The following is an 18,642-nucleotide window of genomic DNA, read 5'->3' as shown; positions in this document are numbered from 1 at the left end:
GGACCGCTACTTATAATCTATATCTAAGTATGAGTTTAACGATGCCTAAATTTTTATCTAAAGTTGCTCAGTTTGATATTTTTTCTTATATATTAAACTTTTAGTATTTCTTTCCTATCTTCTTTGCAGAATGGCGGTGTTGTTCAGAGCTATGTGGATGGCTGTTGCAGGACATGTGAGTCTTTAAATTTATTCAGGGCTTCTGGTGTCGCTTTGAGCAGTCAATTAGAGGGGTGAGCGCCTTGTTGCTTGGCAGTGGATGGGCTTATTGGCTGACTGGTTGGGGGTGTGGCCTTTTGTAGACGGTGAACATAAAGCCTGTTGGCCTATGAGTACATTTCACAGTCCCTTGCTTTCCCTGGTGTCCCCAAAACCTTCTGTTGACATATTTAAGAGCTACCACAGCATAAACTGAAGAAATACTTGCTGAAAACCTCAAGTAATTAACTAACCAATACATTCAAAGGGATATACTACACTACACTCACAACCTCCTGAAACTGTACTTTAAGGGTGAACATAACTGAAATATCTTGATGTTTGGAAAAAGTTTGAGTTAAAGTATCTTCTGAGCTATGTGGATGAAATTTGTAATAAACATACAGTGGTGAGATTTCCTCTCTCTTTGGATTCAGCGTTGCAGCCTTGCCCGCTTGCCTGCTTAAGCAGTTGTTCTTGCTGTTTGGCCAGTTAAGGTGTTCACAGTGAGCGTTTTACCGCTGAAGATGTGAGATGGTGCAGGGGTTAGCATTCGCCCTGCTGAGCTTTGTAGTACATCAAATGACTGCGTTCCTTGGCTGGCTGCCTGGAGTGACCCAAAAAAGATGCGACATCCATGTGCATGCAGGCCGCAATGATTCCATCCGCTGTGTGTTTGTGTGTGACATTAAACTGTGCTTTCTGAACAAAACATAACCTTGTGTTCTCCTGACGTTCTTTGAACCGGACGGCTGCGGTGCCAACGATGTTTCCAGGTTCTGGAGTGGGTGTTTTACCATTTACCGTTAATCCTGTAACGCCTACTGGTAGTACAAACTGTGACACAGGTACCACCATCTTGCACTATTCCGACTTCTTTGGCATCCTTGCTCTCAGTGACTCATTCCCTTGTGTTTTCAAATTCTGAATGTGTACGGTGTAAATGCGGTTTTTTATGTCTTTTTCAGTGTCTGTGTGTCTTATCGTTTCATTTCCTCTCTCCACTTTTGGTCAGATCCTTAAAACACAATATAACCTGCAAAGCATTTTAGGTTATTTGTAACAGAAAGACCTTAATAAAATAAAAATTGCACTTCTTGTGAAATAATATAAGCTTCAGTAATGCACACACAAATGTTTAGAAGAAGCACTTCTGTTTTTTTTCATGAATTTCAGGCCCACACAGAATTCTTTGAAACTTTGATTGGTTTAAAAGTAAGGTTAAATTTAGGTCAGTAGCCATTCAGTGGAACTGTGCTGGGGGACCTGTATCCCACACCCCCACCCATCACCCAGCTGTCAATCAAAGTAAGCGCCTACTGCTCAGCAACAAAGAGCCAAAGTGAATAGGCATTTCAGTGTGTATGTGAAGTCTCTGTAGTGTAATGATTAAAGTGCATTTGAAAGTGAGCATATTATCATTACTGTGTGCCAAACACCAAACATCAGTTTGGTGTATATAGGCTTCTCTAAAAATATCTGGTGTGTTAAGGATCTATGATTACTCTGAGGATCCTATATTTCTTCCTGAGTGTTAGTCTGTGTGAAAATCTCTGCAGGTAAAGAGGACGGCAAGACATGTAAGCGGGTGGCCATCCGGACTACCATTAGAAAAGATGATTGCAGGAGCAATGCACCGGTGAGAGAGAAAAGAGACATTCACTTGTGAAAATGAGGAGTCTGTGAAAGCAGAATTTTAAACACATTTAGTAGTTGTGGTTGTGTTTTGTTTAGTAAATATATGTTTTTCATTTGGCAGGTTACAGTATATTCCTGCGACGGGAAATGTCCATCAGCCACCATATTCAACTTTAACATCAACAGTCACGCCAGATTCTGTAAATGCTGCCGTGAGAGTGGACTGCAGACCCGCTCCGTCGCACTCTACTGCTCTCGCAATGCCACAGTCGTGGAGTACAACTTCCAAGAGCCTCTGGACTGTTCGTGCCAGTGGAACTAAAAACGGCTGAATGAGAGCAAGACAAGTGAAGAGAACGTCTAAATAACAGGGTGGGGTAGGGGGATATCTGAATATTGTTTTACTAATGGACAAACATGAAAACCAGCCATGTCTTTTTTTTTGTTGTCGTTGTCTTAATACACTTTACAACACTGACTTTGAGTCATAGTTGTAACTAAAAGATATGAGAATAACCGATTTAAGAGGCGGATTGTTTTCCAGATAGTTTTCTCGCACTTTAGCCTTATTTTCTGTAAGTCCTGCAGTGCCAACCCATTCAGCTTCTAGTGCTTTCAGCTGATGGTACCCTAAGCTTTTGAGCCTACAGTATATGAACACGTTGTTGCGTTTTTAAATAGCAGTTGTGTTTAAACACTGTATATGAATTTTGGTTTGTCTTATAAGATTCATTTAGCCTTTATGCTTTGTTGTCTTAGAAAAGTTGAATTTCTTTCTCAAATGTTATTTTGTCTTCCTTTTAGTTTTTACAGTAGTTTAATAAAAGATTTAACAGTGCTGTTGTCTAAAACTGTGTCCTCATGACCTGCGATGTTTTTATACTCCCTCCACTTTCTCTTTCATTAAACCTTTATTACACACATACTCATTCTGGTTCAGCATTAATAGTGCTGACACATATTTATGTCTCACTTTTCAGAGGTTATTGCTGAGTGGGAGTCACCTCTTGACAACAGACGCCCTTAGTAAAGTCAGCTCTTTGCCTGTCAATCATTTCTCCCTTTCACATTCCTGTCATTCCACATGGGCCAGCGCTCCCACCACACCCCACCTCAGAGCCAAACCATTCTTACCACTGCAATGCTCGGAGCAATTTGCAGCACATGCTTATTTTAGAGGTTAAATAAAGTCGTGAAAACAGTCATGAACTGTCTGCTCTAACCGAGTGGTTGACCGTTACTCTAGAGGTGTGAAGCATGGCGGGCGGCTTTGCCCAGTGAGGACATCTCAATTGCTCATAAAATCCCACCACATCTTTTCCCCTCAGTATGCCCCACATGTCCATCTCTCTCTACTTATCCCCCTCCTCAGGAGCCCAGCACTGGAGTGGCCGTGTGCCCATGGTTGTCATGGTAAAGTGCTCTTATCCCGACAAGGAGGCAGAACAAATTGGGTTGAACTAATGCACACGCAATCTCTCTCTCCTCCTACAAACCCAGGAAGACTGCCTCCTTCTTCACTTGAGGCTTGCTTCTCGAGGGAACTTTGGCTTCGAGTGCGCGCTAAATTCAAAGTCTTGGCTCTGCGTAAATGTGAAGTAAAACTAAGAGACTCCCCCCAGGCATTAACACGTCGAGGCAGCTGTAACTGAACTAAGTAAAAGCTGAAAGGTTTCACGAAAAAAAAGAAAAAGTTTCAACCCGTTCACTTTTCTTGTTCTTCAGTTTTACGTCAGCGACCAAAATAGTTTGGGACTTTCCACAACTGATGTTTACGCACAGCTGGCTTGGATTTTCTTTTTGTGCGACCAATGGCTGACGAGAGGAAGGATCTGTTGTGTCTGGGCGTGGAAGTGACTGCATGTACCCATGTGGATCAGTGACACTCCTGGAAGGTGTGCTAAATGAGATGGATTGAGATTCCCAATGGGTCAAACACAGCGCCTGTGGCTACTAGCAAGTTTATGTCAGGTAAGGTAACCCTGCACGTAGCAGTTATCTGTAAATAAGGTAAAACTGCATTCTGGGTCTTTTAGGCTCAGTTATTTTCCTGTATCAGTAAGATTTAAATATTACATAGCGATTTGGGGCGCATTCAATTATTCAGCAGACATTTAATCCCTTTCTCTTTCCACAGGTGGTCTTGCTAACCTGTGAAAAACATTCAAACACTGTTGAGGTTGAAGTTCTTTTTCAGCCCTTTAGTCAAGATCCAGACAGCTACAGGGTCACCTGCAGACCTGCAAGTAACCATCTGGTAAGAACATTAGTAATGGTGAAAAAAAGCTGTGAAAGTCTTATTAAGTTTTGTTCGTTTTTATAAAGTTTACTCTGTTCTCACTTTCTGTCACATCTTTGCAGGTATATGTGAAGAGCTTCAATAACTCAGCATGCTCCCATCACTGCAGGATATTATTGAGAATGGTTGAGGATCAGAAGGGGTATAACATCACGCTGAGAGCCAGCAGGTGTGATGCGGTGCTCGAGACAAAGACCTTTCACTTCCGTGAGTGTCTGTGAAGTCTGAATCCAAACACCACATGTTGTATTTCTATCATGTTTAATAACGTTAACACCTCATCCCCTTTTTGTGTCTCAACAGTTCCAGTGTCCACGTCCTCCTTTAATGTATACAGCACAACCACCACCGCCCTTCTGACATGGAAACTTCACAGGCTGCAGACCCTGTCCTCCATAAGCCTGTACAACACACACACAGAAACTGTCGTGCACATCTTCAACATAAACTCTTCAGAAGTAAAATCCCAGTATACAATGAAAGGTTTGCAGCCGGGCACACGCTTCAAGGCCAAAGTCACAGTGACTACATACATCAAACAGTTTAATATGACCTTGAAGCAGAGACTCAGAATTCGTCTGGAAACAGGTATTGTGAACATTAGTAATCCTGTGATCGCATGACCACAGCTCAATTATTAACCTTTTAGTGACTGCAGTCAGGAATTTGTACTGTAAGCTGATTGTAATATGTTTCTGCAGCTCAGTGCCCACCTGGCTGGATTGCCATTGGGGGAAGCTGCTACATTGTGAGAAGAACAGGGTTGACCTGGAGTGATGCACTGCACAGATGTTCAGACCTTGCAGCAGGAAGTCATCTGGCTAACCTGAAGAGCCTGGAAGATCTGTTTTTTATATCTTCTTACCTCCTGTCCCAGAACAACTTGCTGCTGCTATGGACGGGACTTAATGACCAGCAGGTATGCACAAACATATTTTAAATCACTTTAATTCTAAAAAGCAGCATTTATAATGACTTTAATTTTTCATTTTTGTCATGAATAACTGAGCACTTAGTACTTTAGAGAGGATTTTCTAAAAACAAAACAACATTTTGATTAAATATATTGAAAAACATGCACTTAAATATCCTCCAGGGTTAGGTGGTTGTGGAACGTGTGCTGCATGACATTATATTTAAACTTTTTTTTCTGCATAAATACAATTTCTTTGCATAAAAGTTTTTCACACTTGAAATCAAACACAAACCTTGTGAGGAAAAAAACAGGTTTTGCATTTAGGTAATTATGAATATGTTTTTATGACAAAAAGCAAAATATGCCTAACAAGGGAGGTCCAAACTGTTCAAAAATATTCCTGGTAGGATTTTTCTAAAGTTTTGTTAAAATAATTTAGTTAGAAAAACTCTGCAAGCCATCGCTGAAGTGCTGGATATCGCAAGGGGAGGTTTTTCACAAAACGTTGTTCACTTTGACAATGCTTCACCGCAGCACGTAACCTTCAGAGGGAAAGTTTGTTTTTCATACTTAAATGGCATTCGACTCGTGATGTCTGCCTCTTTCTTGCCCTACAGGAAGAGGGCCGACCTCTCTGGTCTGATGGCTCATCATATAACCGAACAAACACTATGAAGACTCTGCTACCAGCCAACCAGACGGACTGCTTCGCTTTCCAGAGGAATGCCACGGGGCCGGGATTCTTTCTCACTTCATTCTTCTGTAACATCCCCTTACCCTTTATCTGCCAATATCAAAGTAAATAACTTGTGCACGAGCTGTTTATTAGCCAGCATATAATATTTAACAGTAGTTGTAATGTATAAGTCATATGCAATATATAATTTGGGAGTATCACCACATTTCGTTTGTGATATTGCACAGCACTTACAGATTCAAACCATGCAATTTGTGAGCACTTCTGCCACTTATTTATCTTTTCAGGGTGCTAAGATATTGCTTTTTCCTTCTTTACAGCACGTTTAGTTCCTGCCTCATTCTCATTCGACCTGGTTCAGGTGACAGAGGACCTGGTAGAGCTTCGTTGGAGTGATCTCTCACTCTGTAACTCACCTGCTCTTTCATCATTTGAGGTATTCCTGCAGTACCAAGAGGAAGAATACGGAGAGTGGGATCCAAGTGAAGAAGAAAGGAAGCAAGAGGACCAAATGGGCACAAAGAACCAGAGCACGCCTAAAAAAATTGTAAGGGTCCCCATTTCGATCTCTTCTAGAGGCGTAACTTTAGCAGGTTTATCTCCAGGAAGCATCTACTCCTTCACCCTTCAAGCGTCTCACCCTCCTGGCTTCGCTTGGAGCTTGGGACAAACACAAATTGCATATACTAGTGAGTGTATTGATAACCACTTACACAATTCAAAGGACATTATATTAATAGAGGCTGACTTTTAATATTTACACTGCCTTTCTTACAGGACCTCACCCTGCTCAAAATATCACTGTTGGTCCCATTACAGCCAGTCACATTAGCGTTCATTGGATGCTGCCAGATGCGTCATTTGTGGCTGGTTGGACTTTTGTTGTACTATATGAAGACATGTCTTCGAAACAGGACGGTGTAGTTGGCATGGCAAACATCTCCAGGTCATCTGGGTTGAGGTCCTATACTGCAGTAATTGGAGGGCTGGAATCTCACAGGAAATACAGGATTGAAGTATACACAGTTACCGAGCATGGGATAGGGAGCTGTGGACAGGCAACTCTAACTGTAAAAACTGGTAAGCATGTAAATGTTAGATTCATGAACAATTTCTAAAAGCTTGTTGTCCAGTAAGTACTGTCTGGTGCTATGCTCTACCTATTTTTAAATTATATTCTAGGAATTATCTTGTACTTTTTAACAATCGCATGGCTTATTTGAAATCTCTGCAAATACTGACAAGATAAGGTAAATGCAAATGGAAACTTTACAGAAAATTGAAGTTATTCGACACATTAGTTGCTCATGTAAGCAACCTTTAAGTCTGTCCAGTGCACTTAAGCATTGCTGTGAAGTGGAAGACAGTATTGTGATGCCAGGGTGATTCATTTCACCAGAGTAAAAGGCGCAAAGTGTCACAAGTGCAGATGGCATGAACGCAGACTATTACCTTCTCAAAATATGCATCTTATTAAGCAGCTAAATCGCTTCACATCCAAGTGGGCTAGTTTCAGTTTGATTTTTACTGCCATTCCAACATTACTTGAGAGGTTATTAATTTTTTGCATGTGTTTACATCTACTCATCAGTATTCACTGATGATCCTGTTGGCAAATATGATTTCATAGATGTGTTTCTGACTGCTTTGCAATGCTCTCCTAAATAATATGGGCAGTATAGATTTTTTTTCAGTACAATATTAAATGAAATGGTTATGTGCAGGTATGCATAAGTAATCATGTAGCTTTTTAACCTCTGACTTTCAAATAATGCTGGTTTGTACTTCTTAGTGGTGAAGGCTCTCAGTGGTCTGGTAGTGATAAGCACTAGGAGCAGAAATCTGACTGTCTGTGGCACCCAACCACCCAGCGATCCTCCAGACGGTTACTTTATCACATCCCAACCTCTTGACAATCCTACTGCTCCTTTGTTGTGGCTAAACCACTCCAGCGCATATGGACACTTGATAAATGGATCCATGTGTTTTAATTTGGGCACATTTACTCCTGGTCAGACGTATGAAGTTGGAGTTGTTGCTCTGAAGGGAAATGACAGGAGCAAGAGGTCTAGCGTCATACACACCACAGGTAAGAGAAATAATAAAAGTGTCCAAATAGATGTATTGCAATTTTTTATTATCTAAGATACTCCACTATCTGTCTTTGACTCGTTTTGTTTGTCTTTGTGTATATAGCTCCTATGCCAGTGCAGGTAGCAGTGCCTGTCTCGGTGGGTACAAACTATGCACAACTGTACATCCAGCATCCACAACTGGGTGTGATGGATGGCGTAAAAGTGTGTGCGTGTCCTGGAGACTGGGATACTGTTTGCAAGGGTTTGGGCAACTATCTGTGTGACTGGTACTCCCTCACTGCTCAAGTTCATCTCATAAAACTCAGCAACCTCAGTCCGGGGTCACCGTACCAGCTCAGAGTGCACAGCACGAGCCGAGAGCAGTTGGGACCACCATACTACAGCCGCCTCTTTAGAACAAGTGAGTTACCTCTGTCACTACCAGCACATACAAATGCATGCACTCTTCAGAGTGCGCGTAACAGCTGCACTTAAACTGCTCCTAACTGAGAGGTGCCAACACAAACACAGAGATTTAAGGCCACTTTAATTAAGATAGCTTAGTGCAACCCTTGACTGCAGTGGAGCTGATCATATCATCCTATTTCACATAACTAAGATAGGCACATAGAGTCCAGATGGTAAGTAATTGGGTAGATATACATGTTTTGTTCTTCGAGCTCTATGCTTCAGCAAATTCAATTTGAATCAAATAATGGATAAGGCCACTAAAATGTCAAGTCACAGATTTAATTTGAGAAAGCTTATTCAAGTATAAAAAGAACTCAGTGAGCTACAGTGCATCTCTTTGATCAAAAGTTCCTGTTTTATTAGTGGGTTAAGTTGAAACTGCAGTATTAACAGATGATGACCAAAGTAGGTCAGGGCTGACTGAGAGAGCTGCCCCTCAGGCAGAGGTGGAGTAGTCTGTAAATATGATGAGGAAAGTGATTAAGCGAGCAATGAAGCTCAAACAAAGACAAAAGAAATTATGCTTTTTTTTTTAATGCATGTGCACAAAACTGGAGAAACACAAAGAAAAATGTGTTATGGATGATCTGAAAAACATTTTTCAGGCAATTGTAAATACATGTAAAAAAACGCCCAAACACTCTATGTCTGTACAAAACATCACAAATGCTCTCAAATACCTTTGTCAAAGGTTAAGAGAAGACCTCATCATAAGACCCCCCCGAAACACAAGAAACTGCTGTTCAACCCAAATGACAGAAAAGCCACATTACACATCAGAAACGCAAGAAAACAAAATTAATGTATGACTGCCGATATTCTGAACACTATTTCTATTCATTTATTGTAACTGTCCTAATTCTTACAGATGGATTGTATGATGAGAGTCGTGCAAAAAAAGTCAAGCTACTACTTGCTGTGTATCCTCGCTCTGTAACAAATTGTTGAATGGCCCATGATAGAGGTTAGCCATCTAAGTATTCCTGAGGCGGTAGCAGATGTATTCCCCAATCTCTTTTCTTGTTTACTGTTTGTGGATGGTGGTTGCGTTACCGTAATCTGGAGAGGGCTTATTTTCTTTTGCGCTGCTCATTTGGCTTCACTTAAAAGCAGATTGTGCATCTTCATCATGTCATGGAGATAGCAGTAATTCAATTTCAAATGTAATCCATCCTAATCTTGGCACGACTTCACTGTTTCTCTCTCTTTTTTTTTAGATTTTTAGTGATAACATTTAATGTTTTAAAAAGATGCATCACAGATCACAGAGGCCGTGCTCAGAACTGTATGATAGATACTGTATTTTGATCCCTTTGTTTGAAACTTCATATCAAACTATAACACAAATTTTCTGTGGAGTTTGGATTTTCTAAATGAATAAAATCTTTAAATCTGTTTCTAAAACATTGTTTGCATAAATTATTAGAAATTTTAATAATCGTTACACTTAATGGGATGTGATATATGCTTTGTAACTTTAGGTCTGGCTCCTCCTAGCAGAGTAAGGGAGGGTCAGGTGACAGATACATCCATTGAGCTGCTTTGGGATCCTGCACCAGGCCAGGATCACAGCTACGAGGTCATCTGTCTCAACTGTGAAAGCTCACAGAAGGTAAAAATACAACAACTAAAAAAGCTCCCAAAAATTCACCTGTTTAGGAAGCATATCAACAGAAGCCTTTATTTGATTTCCCCGACAACTTTTCAGTGTCTGGTTTGATAATTAAATCAGAAGTTTTCACACCCACTGAAATAAATTTCCTCAAGTGTTTCACTAATCAGAAGTAGCTTCAGGGGAGACTTATGGTAAACAATAATTGGCATGTTTTTAATGTATTCAGTATAAATATATACAATTATAATAAGGGTCTTGGTCAGCTTTGCTGGTTATCTGATTTGTGTGCTGCAGGTGCAGAAGGTGTTGAGTCAGAGTGCAGTATTTTCAGGTCTTACTCCAGGCTCGCTTTACCGATTCGAAGTACGGACAGAGAAGCAGTCCTTTACTGACAGTTCACCAGTTACGATTAATATCACTGCAGGTAAATACAGACACACAAGTACAAGCACGTCTCTGTCTCTCTTTCCTAATAACTATCACTTTCTGCTGTGCCAGCTTCCAGCCCAGTGGAGGTCTCTCTTGTCAATAAAACCACATCATCCATATGCATTAGTTGGAGTATGTTGAGGGGATTGGTGACTACACTCATCCTGTCGATCAAAAACAGAACAAGCACTCAGGAGCGGATCACATCTTATCAGGAGCCCAGGTCAGTCTCCGTTCTTCTCAGCCAGTACACAAATTACTGCGGGTTTATGAGCCTGGCGTTTCAATCATCAGATCGAAACTACTTAAAAACACCGAGTGCTAAAGCTGAGTGTGTGTACACAGATTATTCTGCTTCAAGTGCCTCGCTTCTGGAAGCCAGTACACAGTTGAAGTTATTACCATCAGTGGGGACAGAAGAAGTAAACCTGCTACTATGACCCTCTGTACTAGTAAGTGTTCAATCGAATAATGTTGATGAAGTACAAAATAGATGAGCGCAAATAAATTCAAATGTATTCAGAAATAGCACGCATTAGATAAAGAAGAGAAGCAAAATTACTTCTATCTGCATTTGTTAAGGTTCACTTCAAAGGTAGACCTGAATGCAGACAGAGTAAAATCAAGAGTGAACTTTATCTAAAAACTGATCATCAGAGTCTATAAAAACAGCAAAACACACAATAGACAGCCAAACAGAGCAGAAGGCCGGACTATATTTACACTGAAGACTAACAGGGCATCGCCGATGGAAGAGGAATGAAGCACAGGCAAGTAATCAAGACAGTCAGACTGGAAGTAAAACACAAAACAAGACACCATAGAAAACCAACTATCAAAGTAAAGCAGGAAACAATCCAAAAGAGATGGAGACAACAAGACTCAGACTAACATAAAGGCGTAAACACAGAAACTAAACCCACATAGCAAGCAGGCCCGGCCCAGATCTGGTATCAAGCCGGCACTGCTGGCGGACTTCTGGCATGATAAGACATATGTCATCCAGATATGGGCCAGGCCTGACATAGATGGCACTGTCTACGTGATGGCATGCCATATCTGGCTCGATTGTGGTTTGGTTTATGTGGCCCAGGCCCATAGAAAACAGGTCTGGCCCAGATCTGGCACCAAGCTGGCACTTCTGACTGTCTGGTTTCATGGCAGAGTGTATGTCAACCAGATGTGGGCCAGATCTGGAAATAATGGAACTATTTATGTTCCTATTTTAGTTAGAAGACCCAAATGCCATGTTGCAATACTATACTGCTATGGTAGCCAATGTTTCAAATACAGATTTGACAGGTTTGTGAGTGTACACTTTATCCAAAACCTAGTAACGGTTTAGTCATCTCTGCCAGTGGGTGGCTGTAGCTCAGGAGGTAGAGTGGGTCACCTACTGATCGGAAGGTTAGTGGTTCGATCCCTGGTTTCTCTAGTTTGCATGTCAAGAGTGTGAATGTGTATCAGTGTAGTTAGAAAGCACTCAGTTAAGAAGAGTGTGTGTGATAGGGTGAATGTGGCATGTTGGATAGACCACTTTGAGTAATCTGGGAGACTAGAAAAGCATTATATAAGAATCAATCCGTTCACTGTCTGAACAGAGTTTCGTCTGTTATTTTTGCACTGTTTTGCATGTTCTGGCACATGTTGTTATTACATGCCTTGATTAAGGTATGCATTAGGCTGACATCTGGGGCCAGAGCTGAAACTCAATTTCAGTTAGTTAATTATCAGTTTAACAAAACGTTATCACAACAATCTAATTCATCATTAGAACAACCCTAAAGCAGAAGCAGGAAACATAAACTTAATAATGTCACAAAAACTCGAAATTACTAAAACAACCGCAAAATCAAAAGAAGGTGTACTTTATTGGTCCCCGTGGGGAAAATCCCTCTCTGCATTTAACCCATTCACTCAGTGAAGCAGTGGGCAGCCACTGGGCGCCCGGGGAGCAGTGTGTAGGGGCCACCACTCTACCTACTGAGCTATCCCTGCCCCCTGAATACAACTGAATAAAACTGAATACAACAGAAAACAGCAACTCAGAATAATCACAAAACCACACGACAATAACAGCATTTCTACAGCAAATTTGGGTAAAACTGTGTAAAAATTAAACATTTTGAAATCGCTGTGTTACAGCAACCAATGCATCAAAAATGATTTAGCTCATTAAAGTAAAATAAATTCATACAAAACAAAATATATTGGAAAGGTAAAAAAAAATATACTAAGCAATGGAACAAGGAACTTAAACCAATAAAAATATCCAAAAAAGTACAGAAAATATATTTAATAATGTAATACTATAATCAGTTATGTTGCATATAGAATTAGGTCCATAATTTGCTGGACAAAGATACATTTTTTTTGTAGCTTTGTCTCTGTATACCATTAAAGTGGATTATAAATAAAGTCAAGATGTGATTGAAGTACAGACTCTGAGCTTTCATTCAAGAGGTTTAACAAAAGCACTGAATTAATTGTTTTGGAATTACAGACATTTTTATACATAGTCCCCATTTTTCAATCACCAGTCTGTAATAATTAACCATTATAATGCTTATTAGCTACAGTAAACATTAAAGTAATTGATACTTTTGGTAAATTTAGCCCATCTTTTGATTGCCTTGTGTTCAAATGCATGACTTTTACTTTTAAAAGACTGTTTTTATACTGCAGTATTGCTACTTGCACTAGAGTCTCAATACACCCTCCACCACTGGTGCTCGGTCGTATCCAGTGTCGCCCCCTGCTGGTTTAGAATGAACTGAACCAGTAAAGAACACAGAAAGTTTAACTTTTTAGGTGTGAGTATGTGGTGTCAAATGCTAACAAGCACCTTGTCTCAAGTTCCTGAGGTGCCACATGAAGTGACTCTTTCAGAAAACGCAGTGACGTCTGTGTCTGTCACCTGGAGACCGCCACCAGGACAGGTGATGCAGTACAAGGTAAGACATGCACAGCAATGCACAAGTCCAGAGGTAGAGGCAGTACGAGATGCCATGGTATATTGGTATACTGATTCATACCCCCAAAAAATTGATTGATATGATTGATAGATAAAAGTACATCACCTGGGTCAGGTTCTACACTCACCTGTTGTTACTAAGCAACTGCTGTTGGCACGCCACGGATTTGGTTACTTCAGAGAAATATGACCTCCACAGAGCTACATCCAGGAAGAATGACCAAGCACATTGCCGACACACAACAAAAGTGCTCACTGAGTTATTATTTAAAGCAGAAAATATGAGCAATATTTAAAATGTTGAATAAAAATAGACAGAAATATAATCTGTTATATTAGTTGTTTTTTGTTTTTTTTCTCAGCTTCTTTTTGGCCTGCTGTCTGTAGACAGGAAGTCATGGACCGAGGTGCTTGTCCAAGGCACAAGTTGTGAGGTGAAGGATCTGATCCCCGGATCAGATTATGGGGTTAGCGTTCAGAGCGTACTGGGCTCAGACTCCAGTCATGCGGTCCACAAAAGGTTCAGCACACGTGAGTGACGCAAAAGCATCTAGAAACAGAGACGCACCGAAACAAGAGCACTTTCCAAAACAAGAGGCAAAAATTCTAAATTGTGTTTCAGGCCCAGCAGGAATACACCATCTCTATTTAGATCACCTGACCTCTTCTTCTGCGTCTGTGAGCTGGGACAGTACACATGGAGAGTTTGACTTCCACCGAGTGACTGTGACCAACACTTTAGTCACGTCCACACTCACCATACCCAAGGAGAAGCAGGTTGCTGTGGTTACAGGGTTGCTGGGTGGCTGCAGCTACAACGTGACTGTTGAAAGAGTGAAAGGAGTGACAGCAGGACGCTCTGCGTTTCTGACTGTAACTACAGGTAAATGATATCACAAATGATGCTGGTCAGCACCTCCACCCCGTTCTTATCACCAGCCTTGATCATGTCTTCATAAATGTTAGAAACTCTCTGCTAACATTGTTTTTCCCTTTCATGTTCTTCTTGAGTGCCAGCCCCTGTGCAAGGATTACATATCACAAACCTATCTGCATGTGCCTTCTCGTTGCGTTGGGAACAGGCAGTAGGGTGTGTGGATCATTACCAAGTAAATCTGCTACCAAACCAAGGAAATATCACCATGCACCCCGCACGTGACGGATACATTCAGGTACACACATACTTAGTTAGACGCATACTGTTTAAAGGTTAAGTTAAGAAATGTACCATAATTGTAGACGCTGGGACAACAAGCGTGTAAAAAGTTCACCTAAGTATCATCAAAGCCTTTGTCATTTCACCAAAGCAGTGTTTGAGTAAAAGGAACAAACTCAGAGTTGCAGTAGTGTTGTAATATTAAAGTGAAAAAAGTACACACACATACACACATAGATCTCTTGACCAGTCACATTCCGGCTTCTACCGGCAGCCAGGTGTCAGTTACCCCCCAAAATGTAACCTGACACACCTCAAACCACACACATAGACAGTACAGAGAGTTGAGTAATAGATCTCATTATTTGTTAAGTTGCCCTCTTGAGCTCAACCCTGAATCATTCATTTGCTTAAGCAGCTCTCCTGGAGGGAGAGACCAGTGGGAGACTGTTAGCCTTGTGCTAATGAAAGGACCCACTGCCCTTCCTTGTAAAATTCCAAACATTTTGGACTACCTCAAGAGCAGGATCTTTCAGTATTTAATGCCTGGATGACTAACCCTGTAACCTTCATTAATGCCATTAACCAGCAGCTTCTAGACTCGGAGTCATCCCTGTCCGGCTCACTGGATTACCTGTAGCCCACTGCTAACATTTGTGCACTAATTCTGGAAACAGGTATACTGGTGAGGCCTCTAACCTGCTGTGACTAAACTAAAGCTAACTCGAAAACCCAGCATGGCCTTCTTCTCAGACATCCTACTGCTCACACTGTGCCTGGGCCAGGTGCATTCACAGGTAAGAATTAGACAATGGTTACATGGCTCTGGTGCACACAGTTATTTCTAAACTGCGCACATAGATATGTTATGTATGTGTAACAGTAATACACTAACCATTCAGAGTCACGTTTTAGCTTTACAAATGAATGCACATGCAGTAAGGTCAATTTTAAAGCACCCTTTCTTACCGTGTCTGAGTGTTTAGTCATTTTTCTGAAAGGTAACACACTATCCAACACCTTGATGTCACAGATGCTACAACATGCACTGAAGCAAAAAAGCAGTGATGTGGGAAGCAGAGCTCGTCTGTCTCACAGATGTTAAAATGCAAACAAGTGCAACCACAAGCTGTCATCCATTCACTAATACCCACCTTCAAATTGATTTAGATGGATGAGGAGAGGTCTGGTAATTCTGTCATAGGCAGCATAATGGAGTAAAATAATGGAGTGAAAATTGCATGTATTTTGTCATTTAGATGAATATTACTGCAAAAAAACTGAAGAAAAAAGACAATAAAAGACAAATGAAAAGACAATAAAGGGATTACTGCTGCATGTGTTGTCTAAAAATGTTTAAGCAATTTTTCAGCTGTCTATAATTTTAAGCAATAATGATTTTGCATAAAATCCAGTTTAAAATCCATCAAACAAAAATACATTTAGGTTTTAAAAGAGAAATAATTGGGAAGTAGCACGTTACATTGCTGATGAGCAAGTAGATTTATTTATTTTTCTGCTCCCACAGGCCGATGTGGTAAATGTCAGCCCCAAGACACAATACACTGTAACAGTCACAGCAGCCTCCTCCTCGAACATCAGCCGTGGAGTCAGCCGCATGATCAACAGGAATGGGAGCGGTAAGACACACACACACAGTTTGGTGTTGTTTGTGTACGTTTTGTTTTTTCAGATGTTAAAGCACCATCAGGAACTCGTTTTGTATTTGCTCACTGTATATATATATATTACACACACACATACACACTGAGGAAAAGGGATTGGCACAGTGGAGGTGTGTGTATAAATGTGTGTGTGTGCCTACTTTGCTGTTTAATTCCTTTTAGGTAACTTAAGCCTGGGTTTTTGAACCACAGGATGAATGGGTCTGCAGTGAATGTCAGTGAAATGCCACTGCTGTGTGAAGCCTTATTCATCAGGGTTCAGCCTAAAACACCCTTCATGCAGACCCAACACACACACACCCACACACACTCAGAGGATCAGTCTACAACAGATAGCAACACCATTCTTCAGACGACACAGTAGTCTGTCGGGTAGATAATACAAAAGTTATTAATCAAAACAAGTGTACTGAGTTTGTTTTGTTGGTGATGTTTTACACAGGAGAAGCCGAGGGGATTAGATAAGAGATTACATATTTGAGCCCACTGAGGCGCCAGTTGGCTCAAGTACAGATGATTAACAGACATGTAATATACAGCTATTTGTGTAATTTTTAGATATTTTTACTTTACTTGTGTTCTGCTTATGTTTACATCATCTATCTCCTTCACACGGCTGCCCTCATCTTCATCAGTTCCTGGTCCACCTTCAGGCCTAGAGGGAGAAGCTGTCGGCTCTAATGGCATCCTGCTTTCCTGGAATATACTGTCTAATGCCAAAGATATAGATGGATATGTCATAAGGTAGTTTTTCAAGATCTTCTTTGGAAAACTGTCTAAGATACATACACTATCATAGTTTAGTATAGTCAAAAGTTTTGATCTCACATCTTATGTAAAAGTGCAGTATAATCAGCAACATGTACTAAACAAGTGCTAAATACTTATTGATCTATCTATATCTCTTCTATGTAGTTTTTCTGTCACGTTTACACATGTTGCCAAAAGGGATGTCGCAGAATACCTTCTGCTGGACAACCTATACAACATCAACAATGATCACTTCTTCACTTTTACAATTTTCATTTATTGACCGTTATAAATGCAGATGCCAATATTAGCAGCAAATAGCCAGAAATTGGCATTTGAGGTGTTCGAGATACATGTCTACAGTACAACCTGGCTTTTTTGTGCAAAAATGGTTTGAAATACTTTCCTAGGGATTATTTTTAATGTTAAAAATATATTACAACAAGACCTTATTACTATATGTTAAAAATTCAAAGATCAGCACAGAGCTAGTTACCAGTTTTTGGATTAATGTAGATCAGTGAAATATTCACCTCATGAAGCAGCTGTATAGCTGGTTCCATAGAAGAGGGGCCTGAAAACTGAAGGCTCTGCCTCCTGTTGTACTTTTAAATAATCTAGGAACAACAGGTAAACCTGCAGTGCGAGAGCAAAGTGGGTTGATACGACACTATAAGGTCAATAAGATAAGTAAACAAGAAATATTAAGTGTAGTTGAGTACAGTTCGACAGTTTTGCATCTGACCATATATTGTATATTCATTCAGTTGCATAAATTTCATAAGTGTGAAGTTGAGATATGATGATCTTAACTACCTGGTTTCTTACTGCAGGTACAAGGAGGTGTGTCCTTATCCTGACCCCGCTTTCACACAGGTGACAAAATACCTGGATATACCAGAGACCCTGATCACTGACTTTACTTCAGGATCTACCTACCACATTCAGGTAGAATATAATAGTCAGAATTAAATTAAGTTTACAGTCAGATTGTTTGGTGAATTCACTATAAACAATAAAACAAAATAAAACTCATTCTCGGGAACTGCTCCAACTTACCTGTTTTGACTACAAAGCCGTGGCCCAAAGGAGCTACAGTGGCAGGGGTTCAAGTCTGCTCCACACCATTTCTTTCGTCTCTTTCCCCCTTTACCTGTCTAGTCTCTGGAGTCTTATCAAATAAAGGCTGACCTAGCAAATTTTGTTTAAAAAGTCCCAGATTGAATCAAAACAGAACAAGCTGTCCTGCAGGGATACTGCACATAAAAGAGCTTTTGAATATGAGTTTTTATTATGTTAAAATGAATTGATTAATAGATATACTTCTGGGAACTGTGATCATTGTCCCTCTTAACAGACCTCCTTGAAACTGCCCCCCTCCCAGCATGTGAGTGTGTAACTATGTGACAGAGGATCAGATTATTCTGTTGATCTGGCTGAATACTGGTAATTGATCCTGATTGCATTATTAAACAGGTAAACAGATCTATGGATGAGTCTTGGCTCTTTCCACTATCTGTTGTCAGTGAGCTTGAATGCGATCATGCTTAAAGGTTTTCAGAATTCATTAACCCGCTATGACCTTCACATAAATGGACGTGACACACTTACAGATTATAGCTGCACATACTGCATTTATCTGTGTGTGTTTGCACGTATAATGTTACTAAATTTTACCTCTGAGTTTGCTAGACCTCTAGACCCTACGCACAGCTGAGCCCATAAGCAAATTCGTATTT

At 40.5% G+C, this 18,642-nt stretch overlaps 2 protein-coding genes across 4 annotated transcripts in view; both read left to right on the top strand.

Annotated features, from left to right (window-relative positions):
• otogl (otogelin-like) overlaps positions 1 to 2,674 on the top strand; it is a 28,612-nt gene extending 25,938 nt beyond the window's left edge. For 2 of the 3 annotated variants that reach the window (XM_085461716.1, XM_085461715.1), the window contains exons 55-57: positions 130 to 175; positions 1,758 to 1,837; positions 1,958 to 2,674. In XM_085461716.1, coding sequence (XP_085317842.1) covers positions 130 to 175; positions 1,758 to 1,837; positions 1,958 to 2,158 — 327 coding nt within the window. In that variant the 3' untranslated portion in view covers positions 2,159 to 2,674. The other variant, XM_085461717.1, reaches the window with a different exon arrangement.
• Positions 2,675 to 3,647: 973 nt separating this feature from the next.
• Positions 3,648 to 18,642, top strand: part of ptprq (protein tyrosine phosphatase receptor type Q) — a 44,115-nt gene continuing 29,120 nt past the window's right edge. Inside the window, exons 1-20 of the mRNA XM_085465266.1 lie at positions 3,648 to 3,699; positions 4,142 to 4,342; positions 4,439 to 4,723; positions 4,837 to 5,054; positions 5,669 to 5,849; positions 6,069 to 6,437; positions 6,526 to 6,828; positions 7,541 to 7,837; positions 7,945 to 8,244; positions 9,776 to 9,906; positions 10,204 to 10,333; positions 10,408 to 10,561; positions 10,684 to 10,790; positions 13,195 to 13,292; positions 13,675 to 13,843; positions 13,935 to 14,195; positions 14,324 to 14,484; positions 15,997 to 16,108; positions 16,789 to 16,897; positions 17,737 to 17,851. Coding sequence (XP_085321392.1) covers positions 3,648 to 3,699; positions 4,142 to 4,342; positions 4,439 to 4,723; positions 4,837 to 5,054; positions 5,669 to 5,849; positions 6,069 to 6,437; positions 6,526 to 6,828; positions 7,541 to 7,837; positions 7,945 to 8,244; positions 9,776 to 9,906; positions 10,204 to 10,333; positions 10,408 to 10,561; positions 10,684 to 10,790; positions 13,195 to 13,292; positions 13,675 to 13,843; positions 13,935 to 14,195; positions 14,324 to 14,484; positions 15,997 to 16,108; positions 16,789 to 16,897; positions 17,737 to 17,851 — 3,753 coding nt within the window. The remainder of the gene's footprint in view (positions 3,700 to 4,141; positions 4,343 to 4,438; positions 4,724 to 4,836; positions 5,055 to 5,668; positions 5,850 to 6,068; positions 6,438 to 6,525; positions 6,829 to 7,540; positions 7,838 to 7,944; positions 8,245 to 9,775; positions 9,907 to 10,203; positions 10,334 to 10,407; positions 10,562 to 10,683; positions 10,791 to 13,194; positions 13,293 to 13,674; positions 13,844 to 13,934; positions 14,196 to 14,323; positions 14,485 to 15,996; positions 16,109 to 16,788; positions 16,898 to 17,736; positions 17,852 to 18,642) is intronic.

This window comes from Copadichromis virginalis, linkage group LG7 (genome assembly GCF_057382275.1).
Source record: "Copadichromis virginalis isolate Kocher_CV1m ecotype Utaka linkage group LG7, C_Virginalis_male_GT1.1, whole genome shotgun sequence".
In the NCBI taxonomy this organism is placed as follows: Eukaryota; Metazoa; Chordata; class Actinopteri; order Cichliformes; family Cichlidae; genus Copadichromis; species Copadichromis virginalis.
The sequence above is the reverse complement of the archived record's forward strand: the minus strand, read 5'-3'. Positions and strand labels throughout refer to the sequence as shown.